The sequence below is a fragment of the Sylvia atricapilla genome, chromosome 10 (genome assembly GCF_009819655.1).
Source record: "Sylvia atricapilla isolate bSylAtr1 chromosome 10, bSylAtr1.pri, whole genome shotgun sequence".
Taxonomy (NCBI): Eukaryota; Metazoa; Chordata; class Aves; order Passeriformes; family Sylviidae; genus Sylvia; species Sylvia atricapilla.
Genome location: NC_089149.1, coordinates 21,594,083 through 21,614,810, shown reverse-complemented (window position 1 = coordinate 21,614,810; position 20,728 = coordinate 21,594,083). Strand labels below are relative to the sequence as shown.

The window sequence follows — 20,728 nt, the reverse complement described above, 5'->3', positions numbered from 1 at the left end:
GCCCAGAACTGAGCACATGCTCTACGTGTGGCTTTCCAGTGCTGAGTAAAGCCCTTGGCCTGCTGGCAACTCTTCCATATGCAGCCTAGGATACCATTAATCTTTCTTGCCTCAAGGGCCTATTGGTTTGTCCTCAACTTGATGTCCATCCACCAAGAGCCTTGGATTCTTTTCTGCCAAATGTGCTTTCCAGCCATTTGCCCCAGCAGCCGCGCACATAGGGCTGTTCCTTCCCCCTGAGGATGGGATGTTGCACTTCCCTTTGAACCACATGACTACAAAGGGGCCGATTACATTCTGTATGAAGTTACATGTTGATCAGAAAATTACAAGAATTAAGCTGTTTGCTCCTTCTGATTGAATGCTGGTGGGTTACTTGGAAGCTTCTAGGAAGGAGTGACTGAGAAGTTACTTCAGGGCTGTTGCCAGCTTTACCTGCTTTACAGGTAATAATGGCAATAGACTGCTGGCAGTGATTGTTTATTTGACTTGGTGATTTTAATTGGGTAGACATTGTTGAACGTTGTTAAAGGAAGGGGCTTGAGTGTATCTGATCCTGCATTGTAGAATAAAGGACCTTTTGAGTTCTTTGCAGTCTCTTTTTTGTGAAATGATTGTACTTTCATGCACACTGACATTTTAGTCTAATTTCCTCAAGATGTACTTGTGCTACACTCTGAGTTCAGATGTTTGTGCTCGAGTTGCATCTTTGAATCATTAGCATTTGGGCAGCAGTGTGTGGAACTTTTCCAAGCAGCGGCTTCTTATAAACAGCTCTGTCTCCTGCCAATAACAGACTTGGTCGCCTTCCCATTCCCCAAGAAAGGTAATGTTCAGATAAGCTCGAGTACGTTAACACGTTTCCTCTGCTTGGACACTGCCTTCTTACTATCTTAGTGCAGCTGGGTGTAGACACCACTGAAATTAACCGGGATTTCACTTCTGAAAGCCTTTCCAAACCTATGTGGGGTTTTTTTTTGAAAACCAGCAGAAGCAGCAATCTGGGTTCTGCTTAAATCTGCAAGAATACAAGACACAAGCATGACAACTGTGTTCTAACTGTGGACTTCAGTTCTAAAATATATCCATTAGAAGAAATCTGGGAATGAACACAGAAAAACATCCTGGCTCTGATCCTGTATTTGTGCAAGTGGATCACTTACTGACTTTGTTGCTAGGGATCTAGAGAGTTGCATAAATCTTCATTGTTGGGTCAGACTGGGGGATTACGACCGCAGTTCTGTTGTCAGAGATGCTTCTGTAGAGAATTCTGAAAAATGCCAGTGTTCTAGTAGCATCAACAACTTACTGGTTGTTTGTTTGGATCTTAGATCTGCCTACAAGCCTGACTTAAGGAATGGGATGAAGAGAGATGAACCTATGAGTTAAATAATCCAAGAATAGATTTAGTCGTTGCAATTCTTACATACCCTTGAGAATACAGGAAGACCTCTTCTGCTCAAATGCTAAGCAACTTCTCAGCAGCAGGGAGGAAAAAATACATTTTTGCTCAAACTTTACTGCAGTGACTTACTGCCAAATAGAATGGAATTATTTAAAGTATTAGGAGTCATTGCTTTGTTAGAAAACACTGCTGCAAACAAGTTAGCTATGCTAGATCTTTTTGGAAGACAGTGTTCTTCTAATGTGATATTCTAGAACTTGAGCAAACCTGTTCCCGTAAAACTTCGCAGATGTTAATCTGAGTCAGAAGCAGAATTAGAAGGTGCATTGAAAAGCAGAGTTTTTAATGCTTAATCCTAAAAGGTAACAAGATAATTTTATAGTACTTTTTCAAATATTTCTCTGTGTTTATCTCATGGAGATGTGTACTCCCTAAAATTACCTTCTATGGACCTTTCTTGTGCTTTGAGTAGCTCATGATGTGTCAATTGTTAAGTGGCAAAAAGCTCTGTGTTCTTGCTTGTAGTCAGGGACTCTGGAGCAGATAATGTTACAATCATTCCTCTGTTTTTTATAGCATTTGGATTAAAAGTACAAGAATTAAACAGTTTGCTTTTAGCTTTTTGCTGAAGGGATCTGAATTATCAGATGTCCTGTTTTATCTCTGTCTGTAACGTACAGAGATGTTCGCTGTGACCAATCCAGAAGCAGGAGCACTGTAATACCTCTGCAGACTGGTGCCCAGTGATTTGCCAGATCATACCTTTGCTTAGAGTACAGTCTGCAATTAAATTGCAGTTGAGATAAAAAGGTTGTGTTGGCTGAGAGTTTTTTAATTAGCAAGGGGAGCCTCTGCTTTGTTTGAAAACAAAACCTTGTGTTTTTGAAAGGAAAGCTTTTACTTGGATTGCTGTCTGCAAATCTAAATGGTTGCCTTCATTATCAGTACTTGTAAAATTGCTGGTTCAGGAAGGCTGTAGGAAATAAGTTCCCTGTAGGAGCACCAATGTAGCAAATGCAAATTAAAATTACTGACCTTTCAGTGCTGTGCATAGCAGCATAAGGAAGAGGTAGGGAAGAGACTTTTGTCCTCAATTACTTACCTTTCCACTTCCAAAGGCTCTAGAGTTGGATTCTGGGGATTTGCAATTCTGAAGAAAAAAAATTAAACTTTCACTAATTACAGTTTTCATAAATATTTCTTGAACTCTGTACTAGTCTCAAAAATGTTGTTTTTCTTTTAATAAAGTTTGATAATTTTTGTGGTAATGGAATCAACAAGATGGGGCAGAGCAATTACCTCATTATCTATATTCTTTTTTTTATTGAAGCAATAACATAATGTCTTATTTTTACAGATGACTATGGATGAGAAATATGTGAACAGCATTTGGGATCTTCTGAAAAACGCAATCCAAGAGATTCAGCGTAAGAACAATAGCGGTCTCAGTTTTGAGGAGCTGTATAGAAATGCTTATACAATGGTGTTGCATAAACATGGTGAAAAACTCTACACTGGACTAAGAGAAGTGGTCACTGAGCATCTAATAAACAAGGTTTGTCCATTTGTAAATTAAAATAGAAGTGTTTTATATGAAAGAATTCTGAACAGTTATTTAAATGACAGAAAATGTAATTTTATGATGTTATCTTGTGTTGCAGTTGTGTAGCTTCTCTCAAAAATGATAGCACAGAGCTAATATCAAGCTCAAATGATTTCATGTTCCGAGTACTGTTTGTTGTAGGTTACTGATGGAAGGCAGACAATAGGAAGCACTTGGAAGTGTTTAACAGGAAACAACTTTTTTTTGGAAGGATAAGTGTTAAGAGCTGATAATTTTTTAAAGGTTTGTGTCATTTTTGGTGGCATTTTATGTTGTTTTCCAGTCAGTTGTGTCATCTGTGGAACAAATAAACACCAATGTAAGAAGTTGTTTTCTATAGGCTAATGAACTAATTCACAAGTTAATGAGACAGTTGTGCTGGGATTATGCTCTTTCGAGAGGCAATAGGCACTGTTCAAAAACAGCAGCTCAGCAATAGCAAAGGTCCAGAGTAGCTCACACACTGTCATGTCAGCCTTTGCAAAACTATGTAAGCCAGTCAACATGACATGCAGAAACTTTCTGAAGATGAATCATCTGAGAAAGGGAATCTTCAGGTGTCATGATAAACCGTGGAACCACTTCTTTAGTCTTTGAGAGAAGTTTAGAATTGGTTAATAAATATGTAAGTGGAAAAAGTTAAAACTCACTTTTTAGGATTTCAGATAATATTTCATGGCAATAGAGTTCTAAGCCTGTGGGAGATGCCTGCCTTACCCCTCATGGTAACACCCATAGCAGGGAGCTCCACATGTCTACTTTCATCCCAGATTTGAGCCCATATTCTGGCTGTGGTTTCAGATGGAGTATCAGATGTTTGTCCTCTTTCTACAAAATCTTAAAAGGAAAGTCAGAGACCATGATATGTCTTGGATGATTTCTTCTGGCTGAATTACAGAGAATGGATGGGAAATTTATGGCTAAACAATGCAGAGTGCTTAGTGACTTTTTTTGTGCATTCCAGTTGGAGTTACTGCTGTGCAGAGAAATGTGTTATTTCTTCTCTAAAATCCTACTTTTCAAAGGTGTGGTCCAGATAAGTATAGTCTAAAACTGCTCCCAATGTGGGGCTTTTTTAATGTTTGTACCAGAGGAGCCATCCTCTCTGAAGTGGCTAAATAATTTGCAGTTCTTTTCTATAATTGTAGCACATCTGTGACTCTCAAAAACTTCTGGTCGTTATCTGTGCATTCATAATCTGTACTATTCATATAAAATGTGGCAAATGGCTGAGGCTTTTTTTGCCTTGTTCTTGTATATTCCTATGCACTTAATAATCATGACGCTAAACTTTTATTATTTCTAGGCTTTAGTTTATCTTGGTTTAATTTGATGGGTGTTTTTATCTCTGTTCCTAGGTATTCTGCCACTTATCTTTGGTCCTAGCTATTTTGCATATTAAAATTATGCATTTGCAGAATTAATTATTCTGAAGTGCTGATTGTGGCAGGCTGACAAAAGAGCAGAAGATTTTGAGTTTGTATTTTCAGTGCAGAGGCTGAGAGGACTGCACAGACAGCAGTGCAGAGAAATGCCTTTCTGACACTTAATATTCCTGCATCTGGTGCTTTAGAAAAAAAAATCTTCTCTGATAACCAAATATTCTGTTATTTAATGTGATTAATCAAATTATATCCATGTGTGCCGTGACATAAAAATAGATGACCAAAGCTTTTTCAAGTAAAATGGTTAACTGAGTTTTAGTAGTGAATTGCTGTAAAGTTAAAAAGGCTAAATTATTCTGATGATGCCAGCCTGTAAAATAAGTAATCCAAGGACAAGACTAAAGCAATGTGACTTATGCCAAAAATTTCTGAACAGTAACAAAAACTTAGAGAGGCTAAAAGCTACTGCTTGTCCCTTTTGAATGTTTGCTTAGACACATTGAGGCATATATAGATGGAAGTATGGAAAAAAATAGTGCCTTGTTTATTAAAAACAGGATCAGTTCTATAATGACATCTAATACTTGTGCCATTAGTACTTGCTGTAAAATAGATGAAAAAGAAGTTTTGTTTAACCTCACATTTTGTTATAGAAGTTTTAGCAAAATCTTTTACGTTCGCTGTCTCTTTCCAAGAGCAATGCTCTGGAAAAATTTAAGTAGCTAATGAATGATAAATGCTCTCATCACAAGTCTTTGTCAGACTTCTATTTAGAGAATCAGTGGTGGCTGCTAGAATTTGGAAGAGGGGGATTTTGCCAACTGAAGTATTGTTCGTTAAATTTTGTAACTTTTATAAAAATGGAAATGTTCACAGATGAATAGATTTTGCTATACTCAGTTCAGGGAGCACTGCTGAGAAGCCTACCCCAAATTTGAAATTGCAATAATCATTGAGCCATAACAGTAATTTGCTGCCCATATCTCCAAGTTATCTTTTTAGAAAAAAAGCTGCATTCTTGTGGTATTCTAGTCGTGATAGTTAATGAAGAATAGATTAAGACACTAGGTAAAGGCAATGTATATGTTCAGTTGTTTTTACAAGTAGTTTTTAAGCATGGAAAGCACAAGTCTTCATTTTTGGTGTGGCATGGTTAAGTATTTATGATTTATGCTAATTTAATTGCCAGGTAAGTTGTGCTTATTCAGCATTTTAATTAGCAATCAAACGCTAATGAGGAAAGTATTTAACTTCCCAACAACAAAACAGCACAGTGCACTGTCTTTACAGCTTAATTGTAAATAAAATAATAGGTGCAAATATGATCAATGCAAGGTGCATGCACACGAGTTATTCTCAAGGATGCTTGGTTTTAGACTTCCAGACCCCAATGGTTTGCAGTTCTAAATCACCCTTTTCTGGCTGTGGGATAAAGGCTGTAATAAGACAGATACTCTGCATCACTGAGAGGAGTCAGCTCTCTCGAGGTACCTTGGTTTTAGTACAGGGTAGGAACATGCTAAAACTTGTCTATACCTGTGAATTGACATAATTATTTAAGTATGGTACATGTAGAACTATTTTAAAATACTGTTGAATTTTGAAACTACTGAAAACCTTTCATCTTAATTCAAGTATTTAGTTCCTGTGCATGTGGTATTTCACTAATATCATACAATCACTGGGTTGGAAGAGACCTTCAAGATCATTGGGTCCAACCCACCCCTAACACCTCAGCTAAACCATGGCACTGAGTGCCTCATCCAGTCTTCTTTTAAACAGGTCCAGGGGTGGTGGCTCCAGCACCTCCCCAGGCAGACCATTCCAGTACTTTATTGCTTTTTTCCATAAAAAACTTCTTCCTAATATCCAACTTGTATTTCCCTTGATGCAGCTTAAGACTCTGTCCTCTTGTTTTGTGCCTGGAGAAAAAGACCAACCCCACCCGAGCACAGCCACCTTTCAGGGAGTTGTAGAGAGTGACAAGTTCACCTCTGAGTCTCCTTTTCTCCAGGCTAAACACCCCCAGCTCCCTCAGTCGTTCCTCACAGGGTTTGTGTTCCAGCCCCTCACCAGCCTCATTCCCTCCTCTGGACGTGCTCAAGGGTCTCAGTGTCCATCCTAAACTGAGGGGCCAGAGCTGGACACAGCACTCAGTGTCCATCCTAAACTGAGGGGCCAGAGCTGGACACAGCACTCAGTGTCCATCCTAAACTGAGGGGCCAGAGCTGGACACAGCACTCAGTGTCCATCCTGAACTGAGGGGCCAGAACTGGACACAGCACTCGAGGTGTGATCTTACCAGGGCCAAGTACAGGGCAAGAATGACCTCCCTGCTCCTGCTGGCCACACTATTCCTAATACTGGCCAGGTGCCCTTGGCCTTCTTGGCCACCTGGGCACACTGCTGGGTCGTGTTCAACTGCTGTCACCAGTACCCCCAGGTCCCTTTCTGCCTGGGCACTGTCCAGCCACACCATCCGCAGCCTACAGCATTACAGGGGGTTATTGTGGCCAAAATGCAGGACTGGGCACTTGGACTTACTAAACGTCATCCTATTGGACTCTGCCCACCCATCCAATGGTTTCAGGTCTCTCTACAGAGATTTCCTACCTTCCAACAGATCAACACATGCTCCCAGCTTAGTGTCATCTGCAAAATTACTAATGAAAGACTCAATGCCCTCATCCATGTCATCAATAAAAATACTGAAGAGAACAGGTCCCAGCACTGACCCATGAGGAACACCACTGGTGACTGGCCGTCAGCTGGATGCAGCACCATTCACCACCAATTTCTCCCTTTCTTTCCCATTGACAAACTTGTAGCTCGATGTGGACAGTCTTCCTTCACACTTTTCAAGCCTAGTCTGTTGTTACTTCACACAAATTTTATTAAGTGTTTTTAAAACACACAGAGCTTAGTTAACAGCTCTCTAAACCATTTGATGATAAGCAATACCATTTGTGTTACAGTAAAAAAAAAAGCTGAAGTTAAAAAATTTGCAGGATAATATTTTTAATGTTCCTTTTGTGCATAAGTCTGTGGGGCCCAATGAGGTGTATCCCAGAGTCCTGAGGGAAATTGGCTGATGTAGTTGACAAGCCACTCTATTTGAGAAGTCATGGCAATCAGGTGAAGTTCCAGGTGACTGGAGAAGGGAAAACATTGTACCCATCTTTCAGAAGTGTAGAAAGGAGGACCCTGGGAGCTACAAGCTGTCAGCCTCACCTCTGTGTGTGGGAGGCTCATGGGACAGATCCTCCTAAGAGCTCGCATGGATGACAGGGAGGTGGCTTGGAACAGCCAGCACTTTCACCAAGGGCAAGTCTTGTGTGAAGCAGTGACCACATCAGTGAACAAGGGAAGAGCTGCAGGTGTCATTTCTCTGGATGTCTGTAAAGGTTGTGACATGGTCCCCTGTAACCTTCTGTCTAAACTGGGAAGAGGTAGATTCAACGAGTGGAGTTAAAGGGGTAAGAATTTGGTTGTGTGGTCACACCTGTTGCTTGTGGTCAGTGGCTCAGAGTGCCAATGGCCATCAGTGACAAGTGCTGTCCCTCAGGGGTCTGTCCAGCACCTGCTATTTCAGAATTACAGTCCAGGCATGTGAGAACACCGTTGGTCAGGAGGGCACAGAGCTGCTCATGGGGGCAGTGTTCAGTGAGAAGGAATGCTGTGGGGTGCTGGTGCAGGTACAGACTGGAAGAAGTGTGTCTACACTGGGGCTTAGAAAGTTACGTCTGGGATCATTTGCAATCTTTAAAATTTGCTCCTTATGTTGCAGAGAAAAGGGAGAGATGAGTAATCTCCGTCAGGGAGTTTGAAATTATTTCCATAACATCAGTGAAATAGGAGGAATGACATGAGAAGTTGTGTAGGAGGCAAATTACCTACTGAGCATTAGAGTGTACTGTAAGCCTGACTGACAACGTATGAAGTGTTATCTGCCTTTATATTTTCTTAATGATGTTTTCAGATGATCTTGAGCAAATCTTCTATTATATGGAGGGCAAAAGTATGTGAGGGAATTGCTCGAAAGTACATAACAGTTCAGAATCCCCAGCATTTTTCAGTGTTTGTTTTTTTCTTTTAGTAGTAGGATAGCTGCTTGCAGGGCTGAACAGACATTAACCTACTTGAGACTCCTAAGATTTTAGAATACTATCTTTTAGACTACTTGGATTTTTCTAAGAGAAACTCTGTAATAAAAGTTCTGAGAGCTTGAGGCCTTGGTTCAGAAAGTGCTGTTCTGTACTGCTGCTCCCCTCAGGATGTTCTGGCTGTCCTTACAGTAGTGGAAATTACATAATTGAGCTATTTGTACTGCTGCATCAGGCCAGGCACTGTAAGATAGAAATAGTAGGCCATAAGTCTTCTTTGTGTACACTTAATCAAGAGTTATTTAAAGGTATTGAAAGCTTATGCCAACAAACTACTCTTGTTGGGGGGAGGGTTCTGTATTTCCTGAAGACCTGTATCCAGTGGAAAATACAGTTGGGCCTGAAGTTATACATAAAATTTCATCCTTGTAATTATAAGACCTTACATATATTAGGAAATTGCTAATTTATTTTCTAGTATGTCTGTATATGGACAGTCCTATTTAAGCTGGCTTTCCCTGCAATTTACTTCATGACTGCAAATACTCTCACAGAAATCACCACAAGCTCAGCTAATTGAAAGTAACATTCTGCTGATAAAAATCTTTGAGATTTGAATTTTTCTAAGGCTTTGGCAGAGTAGCAGCTTTGTCTCTTCTTTGTTTGAAGAGTGTGAGTTTGCACATTTTTTTTACTTCAGATCATTTATTCTACCAAAGTGGTGTGACTCTGCACCTTTGCATAGCTAAGATGTTTTGTGCATTTTAGCAGTTTTTCTGTAGAGTTGCTGAATTAATGGCCCACACAAGGAATGTATTGAATACTTTTTAACTCTTAAAGTTGCTGTAAGTGATAATTTTCTTGGCAAGAGTTTGGTTGGCTTCTGTAGCAGCTGAAAGGTTGGCTTTCCAAACCTCTCTGCAGTTTCAAATAAATCTAGAAGAATGTCATTGGTAGCTTCACAGGGAAACTTTGAAGGTAGCTCCACTGTACAGCACCCACTCCTGAATTTCAGGGCCATTTCCAGAAATCCATGTGGCACACCATATGGAGCAGAAGTGGCACTATTGCAGAGTGTGCCAGTGTCTGCTTGGAAGCAAGTTGTCATTGCTACCTGGTGGCAAGAATCCACCCCCTTTTGTGTGACTTGCTGCTGGCTGGCCCGTGTGGTTAGTGTTAGTGTGGTGGATGTGGGATGTGTGCAATTCAAAGGGCACACTGCCTCTGTGTTGTTAAAGTAAAGGGTATCATAAAATTGATCAATAACCACCCTTGGTTAATTGTGATTATAATCTAATCATGCTTTGGTGAATTTCATCAGTGTGGATGAGCTACCAAATAATATTTATAATAATGTTTTTTCTATACTGACCAAAATGAAAGTAACCATGTCAAGTTTGTTTCTCTTGTTTGTTTCTGGGAGATTCTGCATATTCTTCACAAGTATGCCTGCTGAAGTTTTTAAAGCATATTTATGTTTTTGGCTAAAAACTACCTGGACTGGCTGACAAGATATTTGGGAGGCCAAAGGATAAATGATGCTCATGATCAGAAAGAATGATGCAGCTAAGCAGTGCTTATAACTTCATATTATGTTTTCCTAAAGCACCGAGGAGAGGCCTTGCTCAGGAGTGCCGAGTAGGTGTTTGAGGATGTAAGAAAGCTTTGAACAACTTTTGCATACCTATATTGCCTAGAGGCAGTAACAAGGTGGATGTTACTGGGATAGGTCTCCCCTCCTTCATCTGTTCGCTCTTCCCTCTTTCTCCTCCTTCCTCCCTCTCTGCTCCTTCATTCCTCTCCTTTTCTCCTTCATCCCTCTCCTCCTTGAGACCATTGTGTTGGGTGATGTGCCATGCTGTTGTCTCTGGTTTGTTCATCTGAATTTGTGAGTGTGTGTAGTAGTGTGGCAGACAGAATTCTGTTATAATGTTTGGCCTAATAACTTCCTAAGACTGGAATGACAAAATGAAGCCTGTCAGGTGGTTGCATGAGACATCGGTGCAGTTTGTGGCTGCCTGGCGTGTGTGTTTTGTTTCCCTGTTCGAATCTCTGTACTGAAATTTACACTGTCAGCCAGTTAACAGTGCAAATCATTAAATGTGAACGTTCTGTTTGGTTACAGCACAGGGCAGAATATATTTCGCATGTTATGTCGAAAGTCAATTCCCACATTTTATTAACTCTGGAACATTTTTTTTACATTCCCACAGGTTTCTCTTAGACATTGGTTTCGAGTTTGAGCACTGCAGTATATGCCTGCTGGAAAAAAAATCCAAGTATGAAACTGGATGGGTTTTTTGTTCGTAGGGAGAGTAGTGGCAAAGAGGCATAAAATCTGAAGCTGATGAGACAGATCAACCTGCAAATTGCAAATACACTTTTAAACAAACAAAGATTTATTTTTTTTTTTTAAGTCTCCTTGTTGGTGTTAATGTAAGAGTCTGATCTTTACCAGGCAATTGGTTCCGTTCAGAGCTGTTGTTTGCTGTATCTTTATGCTGTCTTGGCTTGTCTCTCTAAATGTCATCATGGCCAATTTTCCACCTGTACTTGTTCCTGTCTGTAGCATTTACTTCTACTACCCAATATTCTGAAATTACTTGTGATAGTGTTTCAATTGCTGGTAATTTTACTATAACACAGGAAATGAAAGCCTTGAGGAGTTGTCAAGGACTATTTTTAACATTTGAGATTTCGGGAATTCCTTTGAAATTTAAAACCTGTACTTACTTTGTTTCCCTTGTTTCTAGCATAATTTTACTTATTTTTCCACAGACGGGAAATACAGGTAGGGATAGTCAGCACCCAGGAAAAGCAAGAACCTGTTTGCAAAATTCAGGTCCATAGAGGAGCAAGAATTCTTGTGCTGAAGTTTAAGATTTAAATGCTGCGGGAGAAACTGACTTGAGTTTGTGTCAATGTATCTTTTTTTTTTTTCACTTTAGGTGCGAGATGATGTGTTAAACTCCTTGAATAACAACTTTCTACAAACACTAAACCAAGCGTGGAATGATCATCAAACAGCAATGGTGATGATTAGGGACATTCTGATGTATATGGTGGGTATTCTGCTATTTTACACATTTAACAGTGCAATAAATTGTCCTCTTACCATCCTTACCAGTCTTTTTCCAAAGACTGCTTGCTCTTTGTCCTTTGCTTTGAATTTTCTGTGTTCCGTGCAAGACTGCTACAGGTGTTTGACAAATTGTAATTGGATTTGTGTTTTATGTTATCTCATTATCACTCAAAAGATTGATCTAAAAAATATTTGAACTTTGCAGTTCTTAAAAAATAAGCTAGTCAGACCCATTCTGGCAGATTTTAGATGTTAGTTTAGCTAGTAGTGTTTTCTTACTGTGGAAAGCACTATGGGTAAAGCCTACTGAAACTTGCAGTGTAGTTGTTCACAAAGCTTTAGGATTTAAAGAGGATAACTTTGCTGAGGTAGAGTGTCCTTGAATGTTAAATTCTAGTTGGATCCTTTGCTGTTAATGAAGAACTTGTGTAGAAGATTAAGCAGTGTACATAGAATGTGATTTTTGGTTGCATGTTTGCCGTTTCTTACCGATAGCCAACAGAAAAAAAGACTTTTTTATTAAAGAGAGAGGGGGTCTTGTCTGCCATTTTTGTGTCTGGATAGTGTTAAGCTTTAGGTAATTTTTAAGTATTAAAATTCCCATAATATTGGGGATGTTCTAGGGTGCAGGAGAGTATTTTTGCATAGCTTCTAGACAAAGGTTTTGACTTCAAAAGGAAGTGTTGAGAAGCTGAGTCTTCTTTGTAAATTTTTTTCCCCTCTGAAGTATCATAAATATAATTATTGACACAGTACTTGACAGTGAAGGACAGACACTAATGGACTTTTTTGGTCCAAAAAGCAGATTACTTGGAAATGTACTCTATTTGCCAAACAACAGCAGTTAAGATCCTGTCTTGTAGTTGTTAAAGATCCCATGCTGTGACACTGACTGCATTTGTATTAGCTATGAAGTCCTCTTTGGTCAACAAGCTCCTACAAGTTAAAGAATTTGGAGTAATTGCAGAATCACAAACAATTCTTTTTAATGGATTTACTGGCCTTCATGTTGGAGGAGTTGGTTTATTTTGGTAGGGACAATACCACGTATCAAAAGACAGAGTGCTGGATAAAATGCCATCAGTGACACTGAATGATTTGTGTGTCTTATCGTGCCAAAAGGAAGATGGACAGATTGTTGTGAAGATGTACTGTCTTCGCTGTGAGAGATCCTGGACTCCCTAATCTATTTGTGAAGGACAAATACAAATCAATTGCTGCATGTAGGCATATTCAAGAATAGTTAATGATTAGATTAATCAACCAGAGGTAGTGGTGGATTTTCAGAAAGGTTTGAAGATGGAATCCAGAGCCTTCTAGGGGAGCAGCTGTTGTGTTTTAGCCAAGTAATATATAATTATTTCAGCACAGGAGGTGCTGGATGGTCCAAAGCAATGGATAATGCAATCTGCTACTCTTAAAAATCAATACATTTCTGATATTTCAAACAGTGGCAGAGATACCTGGCTTATAAGCTTTACTTGTTTTAGTGGCTGCACCAGTATATTAAAGGTCAAAACCTCTTCTCTTTGAGGAAGAGTTGCCTGCTTCACTTACCACTCCTGGGGGAACAGGAGAGCTGTTTCCTGAGTATTTTTTGCACTCAGAAGAGCAATGCCTTGACTTTGCTTTGAAGCTGGAGAGTGTTGTTCAAACATCCAGCCAGCCTTCTCTTTTCCACGAAGATTCCAGGAGAAGGCAATTTGCAGCATTCCTTCAAATGTAAATGGAACTTCATTGGCTGACTTTTCGATTCAGAACAGAATAATAAGTAAGCTTGGATACCTCTAGGCTACGTAGCCTTCTGTGTACTGTTTGACAGTTCCTAATTATTTCGGGTGGGTGCTCAGTTGAGCCCTGTGCTTGACTAATTATTTGACTCCCACCAATTTTTTTCCCTTGTACCACAGAAACAGACTCCATAATAAAATATATTTATAGTATTATAGTAAAAATAGAACAAAATTTTCTTTCAAAATGCTTATAGGAACTTAGGGGCACTGATGTTTGTTTCTTAAACCTCTGTAGTGTAATATGGGTTTACAGCTACAATTTTAATTTTGATTAAGTAGAACTATCTAGTGTACAGATCTAGTACAATGAGCAGGCTCCCTCCTTTGACTTGGAGGGACATGACAAATTGTCAACAATACCTGTTTTGATTACAAATTAGAATGAGCAATGTTTTGAAACAGGGCTATTTTGAAAGATTTGCAGTTTCAGCTTTGTCACTGGCATGTCCTCTTGAGTCAGACATAGTTTTCTTCATTCACAAAAGACTTGAGAGTAAAAAAAAATTTTCAGTCTTGATTATGTGTTGATTCAAAAAGTTTGGAAAAGCTGACAGTACCACAGAATTATAAAGCACCTGTGGAAGATCAGACCCGACTGCTTTTCAAAGAAACTATTTTCTAGATTCTTTTTTAAATAAGGAATGGTTTGTCCTTACTGTCTGATGTTGAGTCTGAACGACATGTATGTTTATAATTATATGCTTATGTCAGAAATAATTTATACATTTTTATTTAAAAATAAATCTAATATAACTGGCATTGAAAATACTTTTTCTAAATAAAGCACCAAAAACTGTATGTATATAACCTGAGTCATCAGGCATTAATTTAATATGCTTGTGCTCTACCAGGAGAAGTATCTGCAATTACCGTGTTTGTAAGTAAAGTGTGACCCAATCCTTCTCTTGTTTTGTAGGCATCTCAATTACACATCAGTTTCAGGAAATGTGCCTATTGCCCAACAGGCCACACTGTGACATCAGTGAAAGTAAAATATTTACTGCCCTCTTGAGTTCTGGTCTTACTCTCTTGAATTCCTACTTCAGCTAGTGATTTTACATCTTAAACATCTTAGACTAAATGGTATCTGTTTTAACACCACGTTTTTCCAGCTTCTTTCACCCATTGGCTGCTGTATGATTTAACTCAAACCACTTTTACAAACCACCGTAATTTCTTTCCTTTGTTTAATTTTACCATTTTTTAAATAAAAATCAATACAAATAAACCTTTTTTAGAAAGGCATGTGTTTGGTACAGTGGGGTTTGTGCATTATATTGCTTAATGACTAGACCACTTGCTGTTTGAGGTTATGACAGGATTTCATTGTTCATGCAGAACATCCTCCACAAGACACTCTCAAATTTGCCTTATAGTTACGTTTTTTTGAAATGTGTAATACCTTGTCTCCTGTGATTACTCTCTGGTAAAAGTCAGTTGCTTTTATTTCTGTTGCAGGTGTAGTATGAGTTTTTGCAACTTTTTGCATTTACTGTGCAAGATTTGTCTTGATTATTTTGAGACGTTCCTGACTGAATTTCAAATTTAGGTCGTTCCACTGGATTTTGTAGGATATAGCATGAGCTCTCTTCCTTTTTACATGTTTAGGCTGCAATAATTGGTGCCAGAGTAGATGTAATACACTCTAAATTTTGCCAGTGTCTGCAACAACCAGTGAGGCACTGAAGTCATGTGCTAAGCAGCATCTTTGCTGAGTCAGGTTGAAGTAGTGAAGTACGTTTGGGCATATCTGAAATTCAGCCTCACAGTGGCAGTGCAGGTAAACATACCTACAGTGGGCTTTATTTAGCTGCTCTCTGGAATGGGAGAAATGGAGGTGGAGTTGTTTGGGCTTTTCTCCAAGCAATGTGAGTGTGTGTGTTCTTAGAACATCAAATGGAAACTGGGTTAAACTGGATTCTGTGGTGTCTTGTCTTTATTACTTGTGCTTGCTAACTTAAAGCAGTTTCAGGTATGTGGGTGCAGCAGTCACACTCCTGGCTGCATTACAGGTCTGTGGGTAGTGCCAGTTACACGCTGTCAGAAATGAACAATTGTTCCTGCAAATACAGCTGTGGGTTCAGAGGGCAAAGCACTCCCTTCTCATCTGGGCTGTGCACAAAGCTGGTGTCTTTTTTTAGGCCAGCACTGACAGGTTGGGTACATGAGTTTTGACAAATAACTCTCATTGTCCATGGCTTACACACAAGGTAATAGGGAGAAGTGTTGTTTTTATTTCCAGAGCTAGGACCAAAGACACTTACTGTATACACAAGAGTTTCTGAAGGCTGCTGCGTCATCCAGGTAGTGCATCCACGCAGAGATGGGTAAAATGTGGCTGCTGGTACCCTACAGTAGGTGACTTCAGTTAAGAATTATTCTGCAGTGTAAGCAGGATTGTAATTCATGCATAATTGCTGTATGAAACTTCATCCTTGTCTCCTGAAAGTTACTCTTTTGTTTAAGCACACACTGCCTCTCCCTGTGGGAAGTGATTTCTGTTCAGTAGTGTGTAGTCTTGTCAGTCAAACCTGTTCCCAAATGGGGCTCTCTGTGATTTTCTTTTTTAGATTGGGGAGAGCTTCCAGCAAATGTGATCTGTTACCAAGGGTGAGCAAATCAGCAGGATCAGAAATGTTAATGTTGCTGCTCTGGTTTGGGTATTGTAGAGAGGTCTGGCTTACTACAGAGGCTGCTGATAAATTGAGAGGAGTTACTCTCTCACAATGGCAGTGTTCAGTACTGCCACAACAGAAGCTATGCAGATGAGTCATAGCCATGGCTTTAATCCTTTTAGATACCCTGTGCCTGTGCTTCAGAGGCCTGAATATGTTTTGAAATAATTATATTATTTTCTCTTCAAGTTAAATAGTAGTAGACACTACGTTTTAATTTGCTCTTTCATCTCTCTGAAAATGGATTTTAAGCTTGTCTTACTTGAGAATCACATTTACTTCTGTTCTTGATGCAAGTGTGTAAATAAGGAAGTGAAATAAACAACCCTGTTCCTAAAAAAATCAGAAAAACAAAAGCAGTCTATTCCAAAGACCTAGCCCACCACATGTCACTGAACTGACTTTATGAAGAGCAATTAGCAAATGTTGTGCTTTGAGACAGCTGAGCTTCAGGAGCCACAGAGTAGGCATATCTGACATGTTCCCATCTTGTTTTTTCATTTAAATTAAGGGCTGCCTGTCTGAAGGCAGAGAGTGGAAATCACACATTAATTGCAGAACCCAGTGCTTTTGCATTCCCCTGGTCAGCAAGTGGCAATATGGCATATAATTAGTATAGGAATAATTTTGCTATGTGAATACACGTGCTAAATGATGGCTTGTCTGTTCCTTCTTGTTTTTTGAAATTGCAGAATTTATGTCAACTTGCATATATTTTTTAAAAGAATATATTTTTCCATAGTCTGAAGCATATCATTTGTTCTTTTAATGGTTTCATTTTCCAAGTGTTTAAGTAGCTTTGCTCTTTAATTCTGCTTGTGATAAAGCACTTAAGAGAGTGATGGAACCAGTGGAGAAGCTCATCTTTATACACAATTTCATAAATTGACCATTATCCTTCATAGAATTTGATTATTTTTAGTATTATTGTTTTCTTATAGCTATATACATTCTTAGAAAACCTCATCCCAGCCAGATTTGTGAGTGGGTACAGAACTCGTAGCTTTTTCTAAGGTCACTGTCCTGATGCTTAAATGGTAGCAAAGCAGTATTTTTAGTAATTGTCCAAACTATGATATTAGAAGAATGGATTATGCCCTGACAGAAATTACCAAAAATTGCTCATCTAAGAAATGGATTGTAAAAACTCAGTTTTTCTATTCTTAATACTGTTTTAAGTGCTGTGACCCAGTAGTGGCTATTAATCAAACACATGAATTTTCTGTTCACTAGTGACTTTATTAATAGCCTTCCCTTTTTTCAGAGTTAATTGGGAGAGAGGAATAGGAAAGGAGTAACAAATTTTTGGAGCATTTCTTTGGGTAGCAGTAAGAGACTCAGAGTATGGTTAGCTCTCAGTCAATTCTGTATGATGGATTTTGGGCTATGCAGTCTTTAAATGCTGATCCTGAGGATCAGTGTTGGTTTTTAAAGGCAGGTGGATAAAAAATGGGTGGTTGAAGAGCTTAGTCCTTCCCACAGACAGAGATTACATAGGGAGATAGAATTTAAACATACATGGAAATGTAAAAAAATATTTCTTCTCTCCCTCTTCTTTTGGGGGGGAGGTGGTATATGGATAAGATTATAATTAAACATAACAAGGTTTTGAAATACTGCTCAAGTTGAATGAAAATGAATTTGGGGAGGGTGGAGGGAGGGATGTCTACAGAAGTGTTACGTACAATTTTGCAGTACTAATCCATGAAGGATTTGATTGTAACTCTTCTTGTTTGGGGTCTATATTTGCTGCTCTTTATCTAATGATACTATTTCAGGAAATTTCACTGAATATTGAATGTTTTTTTGGCTAATAAAAGGAGTGGTAGGAAGATGCATGGAGGGGAGGGGGAAGTTAAATAATTTTTCTTAAAGGTCAGGAAAGGATGGAAGGGCTTGAGTAGGTAAGTAAAACCTCTTGCAAATAGTGCTATGGATTTAGTCAGGAGTTAGAGACTCCTCTGCACCCAGACTAGAAAGTGAGAAGGCTGTAGATCTGTTCTGGCATGCTTTAGTCATAAATGTTGTGCTTATGCTCCTAAGCCAAATTGAAGTTTTGGGAAGTGGGACTGATTTTGAATTTTGAAGGGTATACATAATTTCTTTCTGTTAAGAGAAAAGATACATTTGGTCCTATTTCCACTGTAGGGAAGTAATCGATCTTTTGTATTTTTGGACAGCATCAGTGCAGCAAATTCACAGTTTTATTGCTGTTCATGCCCTTGTTGTAGGACCGAGTGTATGTGCAACAAAACAACGTGGAGAATGTCTACAACTTGGGCCTGATCATTTTTCGAGATCAGGTTGTACGTTACGGCTGCATCAGGGATCACCTGAGGCTAACTCTGCTGGACATGATTGCAAGGGAGAGGAAGGGAGAGGTTGTAGACAGGTAAGATGTTTGTAAGTAAAGCCTTTTGTTGTAAATAACAGCTGTCAGTTTTTAAAGAGCGACTCAAGTACACAAATAATATACAATAAACAAATAATTTGTTATTCAAGATCACATTTGTGATCACAACTAAAATTTCTTCATATTCTGGAGTAACGTATTTCTTTGTGTATTATATTTTAGCATAATGGTAAACAGGGAAGCTTGTTAATATATTTTTTAATATTTATCTTGTGTTTTTTTATTAAAACTTGCATCAAATGTCTCAATTATCGTTCTATGCCAGAGCATTTGATTACAAAGCAGAGTTTTGGCAATTTTCTGCCTCTTCCTAACTTGTATTTCCTCTGTACTTAGGTTGTTTAATTTTCTTGTACCTTTTCATTCATTTATTTCTGACGTTTCCTCTTTTAATTCCAATTCCTTTTCATGTTCTGATCCATTTGTTTCTCAGCAGCTCAGTTGTTTTAAATCTGTTTAAATCTAAGTTTTAAATCTGTTTCTCAGCTTCTTCGATTAGTTTAATAGAACCACCCACTGCAGATACTGCAGCTGAAGGAACTGCAGATTTACAAGTTTTCTTGTGCTTCTCCAGTTTCAGAACAGCTGTTGCATGTAGGGATATGTAAACTTGCTACTCTGCCTGCATTTCTGTGACTAAGATTGCCCAACATGCAATTCAGGAAATCAAAAACACTCCCCATCTACAGCTGTGTATTGTCCCCTACTGCCAGAAAGTGGAATCTCTTTCTAGATGCAGTTCTTTTGGTTTTATTAACTTGCTGATATATTCGAATTTTGGTGGCATTTATTTTGTGTTCATTTGAGGGTTTTCTCTTTTTTTTTTTTTAAATTTATTTTTGTGTGGTTGGTTTTTGTTCAGCAGCCATCCATCCAAAAACCTCAGACTTTGCATAGCAGCTTTCACATGTGCAGTTGTTCTGAAGTTGCTCAGTTCTGACCTGTATGTGCAGTTTTCTTTGAAGCAGTATTTTGAGTTAATTTCTTATATATTAATATGTGTTCTTCATAATTTTATGACTTAGTAGAGCTTGAGATGCATGTCCCTGTCATTGCATTTAAAATACTTAATAAACATTGTCAGCTCCTTAGTTTTGAACAAAACCCAACGACCTTGCTCATATAGTATACTTGAAAATGTCACATACCAAACAGATTAGAATGGATTTTCTATTACTGCATTTTATTAAAGTTAATATTGTGTTACAAGTTGTTATTCTACTGTGTACTCTGTCTTACAAACATATAGATTTCTCAAGTTGTTAACAACTTACTTTTTGGCAGAGGCGCAATAAGAAATGCTTGCCAGATGTTAATGATTCTAGGTCTTGAAGGAAGGTCAGTCTATGAAGAAGACTTTGAGGCTCCATTTTTGGACATGTCTGCAGAATTTTTTCAGGTACAACAATATTCTAGTACCATATTTGGAACGTTGTTATAACTTGTTGCTTTTTTGATGAGTATGTCCACCTCCATTAAATGAAATAAGAAAAATAGTCACCAACTTTGCAGGAAAAAGCAACACAGATTTCACAGAATTAGCATAATTTGAATATAGTTTTGAGCTATGGGATCAAATGACATATACAGTAATCATCATACTAATCTTGTGCCTGCTTTAGGTTATTTCATGTAACTTAGTCTACATCTGCTTTTCCCCCCCTCAGTCTTTTTGAAATGCCAGAAGCACGAAAGGTTCAAACTGTTTCAGGCTTGGAAACCTGTCAGACTGTCTTTGGGAAACTTTGTTTTCTTCATAGTTTCCACATTTGAGAGTTATTTTTTGTAATAAAGTAAACCAAGTCAAGGAGCTAAGCATATCCAAGTGTCTGTCCAGTTGTTGATCAGCCATCAAATAATACATTCCAGATATTTTTGAGTGGTTATTTTTGTGAGGTACTTGAAAGAAGAAAGCCATTTTATTGCTTTTTGAATGTAATTATGATCATCTATTGCTGGAAATTGATAGAAAATTTAAAATTATGTTAAAAATAATCTAGATAGGGTAATTTGAGTCTCCCATTTCATACACAGAATCAACTGTTATATGCTCTGATCTCCAAACTTCCTTAAAAAGCAGAAGCAAATGTTGCACAGCCTTTTGAATATCTCTGTATTCTGTTTTTCATGGGTGCTTATATAAAATTAAGAAAAATAATTACTTTTATTTAAGTTCTATTATTTTGCTCTGCATGAAAAATAAGACATCTTTTCTCCAGAGACTATGCTGACCAGTATAAATAAGAACTGTTTGACATTAAATAATGTG

The 20,728-nt window shown here is 38.4% G+C and overlaps 1 protein-coding gene across 2 annotated transcripts in view; it reads left to right on the top strand.

Annotated features, from left to right (window-relative positions):
* CUL3 (cullin 3) overlaps positions 1-20,728 on the top strand; it is a 53,703-nt gene that overhangs the window by 13,927 nt on the left and 19,048 nt on the right. For both annotated transcript variants that reach the window (XM_066326270.1, XM_066326269.1), the window contains exons 2-5: positions 2,763-2,960; positions 11,445-11,558; positions 18,278-18,438; positions 19,744-19,858. In XM_066326270.1, the coding sequence (XP_066182367.1) occupies positions 2,763-2,960; positions 11,445-11,558; positions 18,278-18,438; positions 19,744-19,858 (588 nt within the window). The remainder of the gene's footprint in view (positions 1-2,762; positions 2,961-11,444; positions 11,559-18,277; positions 18,439-19,743; positions 19,859-20,728) is intronic.